At 52.0% G+C, this 8,085-nt stretch overlaps 1 protein-coding gene across 1 annotated transcript; it reads right to left on the reverse strand.

The window, feature by feature from the left end:
* Positions 1-5,277: 5,277 nt before the first annotated feature.
* FOXL1 (forkhead box L1) lies at positions 5,278-6,479 on the reverse strand. Its single transcript, XM_036346447.1, has one exon. The coding sequence runs from the start codon at positions 6,477-6,479 to the stop codon at positions 5,436-5,438; it is 1,044 nt and encodes a 347-aa protein (XP_036202340.1). The 3' UTR covers positions 5,278-5,435.
* Positions 6,480-8,085: the final 1,606 nt, after the last annotated feature.

Genomic DNA, 8,085 nt, shown 5'->3' on the forward strand with positions numbered 1-8,085 from the left:
AAAGGCCCTGCTGTCCAAGGTGACATAACCTTGTAAACACCAGGTGCTGTCCCTCCACCCTTCGAAGAAGTCTGACCTAGACACTGTCCAGGGCTGAGACACTTCATTCGAGTCTTACTTCCTGTGGACCTGGGCAGGGGGACACCCTCACCAGTGTGTGGTTCACATGTGGGAAGGGGGCGACAGCATCAGCCATGTCCAGGACACCACCCGGTAAGGGATAACTTTGTTTTAGGTGCACAACGAACTGATGACAAGTCCATGTACAGTCATTCACAGCCCTTGGCAACTTTTCCAGGCGCAAAGCTGTGAAGGCAGGGTCTCTACGGCCAGGGGACAGGCCGTGGGGAGCTAAGTCCAGGCCCAGACCCTGGCCCCTTAAGAGGGTCACAGATTAGGATCTAGAGCAGCCGTGGGCAAACTATGGCCCGCGGGCTGGATCCGGCCCGTTCGGCTGTTCTATCCGGCCCGCGGAGCCAAAAGAGCAGAGGGTTCTCTTGCTCTCCCCTCCGCTCCTTCACCAGCAGCAGTGTTAACATGTATTAGTTCACACAAACACTCCATCCATGCTTTTGTTCCAGCCCTCCGGTCCAGTTTAAGAACCCATTGTGGCCCTCGAGTCAAAAAGTTTGCCCACCCCTGGTAGAGCCACCTTCTCTTGGAAAGTTGCCAGATGAGAGAATTCAATCACCTATAAGGCCAGATACAGCCCCCAGTATTACCGGGGAGGTTCTAGTCTTGGCTCTTGGCTATCAAAGGTGTGGTCAGGGAAGCTGCCACCAACTGGCCCCAAGGGCAAGTCCTCTTCTGTGCTGGCATCTCTGTCTGCCCCACCCCGGCTGGGTGCATCTGGCCCCACAGGCTGACCCCTATGCACTGCATCATCTGGGTTCCCGGTAGGCTGGACTACTAGAAGTGTCCAGCCAATCAGAGGTATGAACATGAGGAGGGTGGGTGTTCCTTCTGGCTCCTGCCTGGGCCAGCACTGTCTGCCTCCCCACTCCCCTGTGTCCACCCGGGGCGGGCATTCTCCCTGCTCCCTTGCCTTTAAAACAAGTCTCTTCACCCTCGTCTTTCCCAGTGGCCCGTCTAAGTGGGTTTCTGTTTCCTACTGGAATCCTGATTCTCGTGCCTGATAGATAAAGGACTGTGGGACCGAATCTCAGCCCCACCACCTCCCTTTACCCTCCCTCCTCACTGCCAAGGTCATTGAAGACACCTGACTTGGCTATGTCCCTCCAAGACTTATGGCAGGTCCATCTGCTCCCTTCCTCCAGCCACCTCCCAGGGGGAGAACTAAATTTTGTGCTCCATCTCATCTGCCCACCACGGTGTAGACCCTGGGTTTGAATCCACATCTGGCCAGTGAGCCCAGTGCCATTGGTATTCGGAAGCCACTGGAAGAGATAAACCCCCCAGTTCAGCCAGGCTCCACCACCCCTTGTTGCCCACTGCAGGCTCCTGTACACATGTAGGGTACCTGCCTAACCCTGAGGGCCCTGAATGCGGGGCCTCTGAATGAGGGCAAGGGTGGTAGGGAGCTTGCTATTTGGCCATTCAGGCATTTTGTAAAAACTGCTTGACATGTGGATGAAAATGCTTACTTTTCCAAAAAAACTGATGCTCTCTAATTTTAATAGCAAACTTTGCTTAATATTGTGTATTTTTTTTTAAATATATTTTTATTGATTTTTCACAGAGAGGAAGGGAGAGAGATAGAGAGTTAGAAACATCGATGAGAGAGAAACATCGATCAGCTGCCTCCTGCACACCCCCTACTGGGGATGTGCCTGCAACCAAGGTACATGCCCTTGACCGGAATCGAACCTGGGACCTTTCAGTCCGCAGGCCGACGCTCTATCCACTGAGCCAAACCGGTTTCGGCTATATTGTGTATTTTTGACTCTACAAAACAACTCCTACTTCATGGAAGCAAGACTCCAGCCACCATGGACATGGGAAGTCCACCCAGTCCTGGCTTTCACGCCCACTTGTTCCTGGAAATGTCACCCACTCCTGTGGTGGTAACATTAGCCGACCAGTGTCTGGCAGATAGGCCCTGGCCTCCAGCTGTAACAATATCATCACGTGTGGCTAGTTCTTTAACCCACACCGACCATTCTGCATGAAATGGTGGAGACACATGTGGCCTCCTTTTCAGAGAGACACCGTTGCATGCAAACATGACTAAGCACTTCCCCTTCAGGTTCTAGAAAACCTTACGGGGCATTTGAGACCCAGGAGGCCATTAGCCTCTACAAGATCCAGCACATATCCAAGGTCAGACCAAGCAAAGGCCTATGCAAAGTCCTCTTATCCTTCTCAAAGTCGTGGGAGTGAAGGTCTTACGTTGGTACATCTTCCAAGATTCTTTCATAAAGTCTTTTTTAGTTTCACTACAATAGTGCAAAAACTAAATCGTTCCTGGCTTGAACTATGTAGAAAAACAAAATCTTTCCAGAAGTATCAATATTTGGACTACTTTTAAAGGATTCAGCACTAGATTTCAGACTATCTGTCCCGCCTATATGCAAAAAAGATGAATTTCTGAGCATCTGTATACACCAAACATAAACATACATACACACACATGCACACTTGTATGTGCATATATACATACATACACATTATTTATTTATCACTGCGTACATGCCTGCATATCCCCCATAGGATCACAAGTGTGTGTGTGTGTGTGTGTGAGAGAGAGAGAGAGAGAGAGATCAGGGCTTGAACCGAAGGTCATTTACAGAAAACAGAATCTATACCCCTTGTTTAGATGAGAGCACAGAGGCATACCTTCAGAGCCCCTAAGAGTAGAGTGAGTGACAGCTACTTCCAGTTTACCCTAAATATTTTAATTATTTGAAGCCCATGATTAAGTCTGGAAATTAGAAAAGCTATTTGGATTACTAAGACCCAAAGCCCTCTTTCTCTTCAATAGGAAGACATACACTAGCACATAAAGCTGTATAGAATCCACAGAAAATGACCCCACTGTCCACTTCTCTTGGCTTCCCTAAGCCAGACAAATGTGGGGATGAAGTAACAATGTCTCTTTATGTTTGCATAACCCCCCTTACAAAGCAGATGCACATTTCTGCCTTTCCCCCTCCTCCCCGTGACATAAGAATGTTTATATTATATTTTTAGAACTGTAACTCTAAAATACCATCCTTTTTAAATGGCAGTATTAGATTGCTGGCTTCTCCAGAAGACAGCCATCATACATTAACAAAACACACAAGATAGAAAGTCAAACACAAAAAAGGAAAATATATAAAACACATCTTACACAATGGCCATATCCTATACCTTTTGACATGCAGGCAGTATCCACTGGCCCTGGGGTTTCCTGCTCAGGTCCCTGAGATGCTGACCGAGTTCCCAAATGTAATCCCAGTCTCCTCTTTCTTATTGCATTGTTTGTTTATTCCCCCCAGTAATCCACCGAGCCAGTCACTGAGAGGTTAATAAAAAAAAAAAACGACTTTATTCACAGAGGCTGAGACTTTGGGATAACAAAATAGCCAATGGCAGCCCTTCTGCCACATTTTAAATCAATCACAGTGAGCCTAGATCTCAGCAATGAAATCTCATCCACGTCCTAACGGCAAGGGCGCCCTGCAGCTCACTAATGTGTTCCCACCAGCCTGGGTAGAATGCCGCCAGGGAAACATGTATGAGTCAGTAGCACATAGCTTTAAGGATGAATTCTCAGACAGTCAACTCTGTGCCCACAAATCATTAAATTATTAGGCTTGTCCTAAATGTCCTTTCCAACATATTAGCCAATAGGCTCTCTTAATGTAAAGTTCGTGTTCATTTTTATATGTACTAGAAACTATTTAAAGGTCATTTTGAAGACCTATCGCAGCCCACCTCCAGAACATATGACATATTGTGACTATCCCACATCAGATAAAATTAAAGTAACTTGGAGGTTCAGGAGATCGGCTTTCAGAACTCCTAAGATAACCCAAAGCGAGATACCACAGAGGCTAGGTCCATTTTCCAAAAGTCCTGAGCTGAACTGGACTATAAAAATCTCAATTTTCTATAAAAAAAAAAGTCTCAATTTTCTTAACTAGATCTTTGCTGCAAACCCCTGCCTTGCAACCCACCCCTCCACCAGACTTCCAGTCACCTCCATGATGGGTTTATTTAGCTTCAGCTCTGGGTCTGCTTGGTAAGGGTTGGAGGGAGGAACAGGGTCACGTTGCAGACTGGGATGCAGTGGGCTGGGAATGTGTACAAGAATCCTCGCAGCATGCCTTATGTTCTTTGGTTCCAGAGAGGGGCCACCAGCAGATTCCCTTACTCCTCCCGCCCCTAACCCATCTCTCCCTTTGCCTGCTTTTCATGTGTTTGTTCACCCAGCTTTTTTTGATGATGGTAGTCCTTCACTACCCAATTCTGGAAATGTAAAAGCAGTTAAACCTAGATCTTGAAGAAGACATGAAAATAGGAAATCTTATGTTGTCTGTGACGTCTTCCCTCCTCTTCACCCACTTCTGGTCCCCCCTGAAATCTTTGCTCCCTTAAAAACAAAAGTAAAGAGATCGGACTACTGCTATGGTTGGTAATGTGCGCTGGAGAACATGTGTGTTGACTAATGACTAATGCTAAATTATATAGAGTGCGCTTCCTTAACAGTTGTTAATATAAATGTTTTCACAGGGCAATTGTTATAGTAAAAAGAGTCAAGTGTTTAGCCAAAGAATAGAACATGTTTCTTTTCCTGTCTAGAAAGAAAAAAAAAAAAAGAAAGAAAACTTCTCTATTTAAAATAACAATGTGGTTCCTCATCTTCCAGCTGGACATTGGTTGTGAATCCTCTCACCAGGGCTTAGATCTGGCAAAGAACCTGACAAACAGGGTCACCTTGGGTGTCCCCACAACTGGACTTCAGGGACAAACCCAGCTGTGAGCACCCACCTATCTCCCAGACCTCTGGGAGCCCAGGCCCCAGTCACAGCGACAATGGAGCTGGCAACGGCAAGGGGTAGCCACCACTCTTCCTCCCGCCGTCCTGACTTCAGGGTGTCTGGCCTTCGTGTGCCCCAGACACGCAGAACCTGTGGTGGGTGGCCGAAGATCACACCTTTAAACTGACCTCAGGTCAAGGAATTCTCCTCCCGCGGTGGGAGGTCTGAGATGCCCAAACTCCCTACTGGGCAGGATCTTTTAAAATATCCGAAGGCGTCCAGGTCCGGGGAAGGTCCCCTACAAGAAGCGCCCCCCCATCTCCCCCCCCCCCACACACACACACCTGTGCGCATAAGTTGGAAACACTTCCCAGGATCCACACCGCCGCGAGGAAAAGATGTTTGTTGTTGTTGTTTTTTAAGACTCCTTCCCCCAGCAGCGGGAGCCATGGTGGCTCGGGAGAAGCCCGGACCAGGGCAGACAGGGGAGGAGCGGCTCCGCTGGGCGCCTCACTGGAAGTGAAGCAGGGCGTCCGGGAGCTGCAGAGGGAAGTAGGAGAGGAAAGGGATCCCGAGCTGGTAGAAGCCGCCCTGGACGTGCGGGTCCAGCATTAGCGAAGCGTTGAAAGGCGGACAGAGACTAGTGGAGGCGGCCAACAGCGAGGTCCCCAAACAGCCGCCCGGATCCTGCTTGGCACCCCCCAGGAGCTCGGCCCCTGCCGCCGGCTTCTGGCCCTGCCGTCCCGCCAGGATGCTATCTATGCTGAAGCTCTTGGACTTGTCGGAGCTCCTCGGAGAGCTACGGCAGGCGGGGCGCGCAGGGGTCCCCGGGCCGTCCACCGGGCGCGCCTGCTGGCCCACCGCCGCCGCCACCGCCGCGGCGACCTGGACAGCGCCGCCCCCCGCATCCACCTCTGGGGGTTCGAGCCCGGGGCAGAGGAGAGGCGCCGGCGAGGAGCCCTCCCGGAGGGGCCAGGGGCGCGAGGGCGCTCCCTCGTGGCGGGGGGTCGCGGGGCTGGGGCGCCCTGCCCCGCTCCCCGCCTCGGGTTGCGCCTCTGCGGTGCGCTCTGGCGTCTCCGCACGAGACCGCTTGGTCTCCGGGGCCCCGGCGCCCGGCTTGGGCTTCCTCTTCCGGCGACGGTAGTTGCCGTTCTCGAACATATCCAGGCAGCGCGGGTCCAGCGTCCAGTAGCTGCCCTTGCCCGGCCGCCCTTTCTCGCGGGGCACCTTGACGAAGCAGTCGTTGAGCGAGAGGTTGTGGCGGATGCTGTTCTGCCAGCCCTGCCTGTTGTCGTGGTAGAAGGGGAAGCGGTCCATGATGAACTGGTAGATGCCGTTGAGGGTGACCCTCTGCTCGGGCGCGTCCTGGATCGCCATGGCTATGAGCGCGATGTAGCTGTAGGGCGGCTTCTGGGGGGGCTCTGCCCGGCCCGTGGCCGCCAGGGCGGCGGCGGGGGCGAAGGCCAGAGGCAGCCCGGGCCTCTCGGGGCCGTACAGATAGAGCATGGGCGAGGCCGCCAGCGCCGGCAGCCGGGGGCTGAAGAGGTGGCTCATGGCGAGCTCGCGTCGGCGCTGAGCTCCCCGCGAGGCCAGGGGCCCGGGCGGCTTAGGGACTGCGCCCCGCGCCGCAAGGACCCGCCCGGGGAGCCTGCTGTGCGTCTGCCTCCCGCTCTGCCGCTCTCCCCGGCCGCTCCACGCTCTGTCCCTTCTTCATGGCTTTAAAAATGTTAAATAATTGTTGTAAGTTTGCTATTATATGTTGACTTAGCGCTGGAAAATAAATTGTCTATGATAAACAGTCGTTGTGTTCTCAGCCCACCCACATTAATTAAAATTTCATTGCTGAAAAACTCCAAGCTTTTCCCTCCACGTGTCTTTTTGATACCAGCCAATCGGTTTCGGGGCTATTCCTTCATTTGTTTATAGAATTAGTCTGTTGATAAGTCCGCCCACCCAAGTTGAATCAAGCTGTGTTTATTTGGAAAAATTTCCGGGCACCCAATATATAAACGCACTGATCTGATGTTTGAAATATCACGTCCACCCCTTGACGCTGTGAGCACACACAGTCAGCGAGGCAGGATGTGGGCCCCGGTGCCTGGGAGCGGGGTCTGCGGGGCCAGGAAGGAGAGGTGGGGATGGGGGGCGGAGCGCAGGGGTGAGTTTTACCCCTGACCTGGGGGAGCTCCCCGCAACAGCCCGGCCTCCCACAAAAGGTCTTTTCTTCTCCCAGGCTTCCTAGGAGGTGTAGAGATGGCACAGTCTCACCGGATGCCTTCCTAGATCTTTGCAAGCTTTTACATTTGTTGTGCGGAGAGGCGGCTCCATCAGAGAGGTTTGGGAGTCTGATGAGACAAGGGAGCAGATCCTGGGCTTGCCCCGTGGAATCACGGCCCTCCTAGGGGCTAGTATCCCAGAGGCAGCAAGCCTTGACCTCCAGGGCTCCTGGGGACCCAGGGAAGAGGATCCTGGAGCCCAGCTTTTCCTGAAGCCCACGCCTATGGTGCCAGGGAGCTGGGTAGGGCGTGGGTTACCTGGTCCACAGCTCAGTTGAGGGAGGTTTCAAAATAAATCCGATTGGAAAGTTCAGGGGGAGAAACTAAGGTCTTTCTAATGGGGCTGAGGTTGCAAGCAAGAAAGACCATAAAAGGGGAATTTGGCAGCTGGCTGGGGAGAGCTGGTATTTGTGAATGCGGGTCCCTTGCTTTATATTCTGCGCTTTCCTGTTTATAACAAGGAGGGGGTTATAACAACTTTACAAGTGCACGCAGCTGGCCCATGATTACATTAAGCATTTGGAAAGCCGGCTTGGTCTCCCCCCACCCACCCACTCACTCTGGGGTTCAAGTGCACCCCCCCCCAATGCATTTTACATTCAGCCACGCCAGAGTTTGAATCAAAAGCCATGGATGATGCTGATTCAGTTGGAGGTGTCCTGCCCTCACTCCACCGCGTTGGAGGGAGGGGGCATGTAGCGTGACTAGTTCTTGTTTATGATCTCTGATGAATATTTTTTAAAGGAGGGGAAAAAACACCAGCATTCCGGATAACTGAATTGGCATTCCATTGAGTAAATGGGCAGCCGATGCCAAAGAGAAGAAGGAGGAGTGGGGGGGGGGGCATAGAAATTGCCCAGGACTGACTCCCACCTTGGATGGGG

The sequence above is a fragment of the Myotis myotis genome, unplaced genomic scaffold (assembly GCF_014108235.1).
Source record: "Myotis myotis isolate mMyoMyo1 unplaced genomic scaffold, mMyoMyo1.p scaffold_m19_p_19, whole genome shotgun sequence".
NCBI classification, from domain to species: Eukaryota; Metazoa; Chordata; class Mammalia; order Chiroptera; family Vespertilionidae; genus Myotis; species Myotis myotis.

Bases quoted from the DNA above. Each gene is read 5' to 3' on its own strand.
- FOXL1 (XM_036346447.1), bottom strand. From the start codon at position 6,479: ATGAGCCACCTCTTCAGCCCCCGGCTGCCGGCGCTGGCGGCCTCGCCC.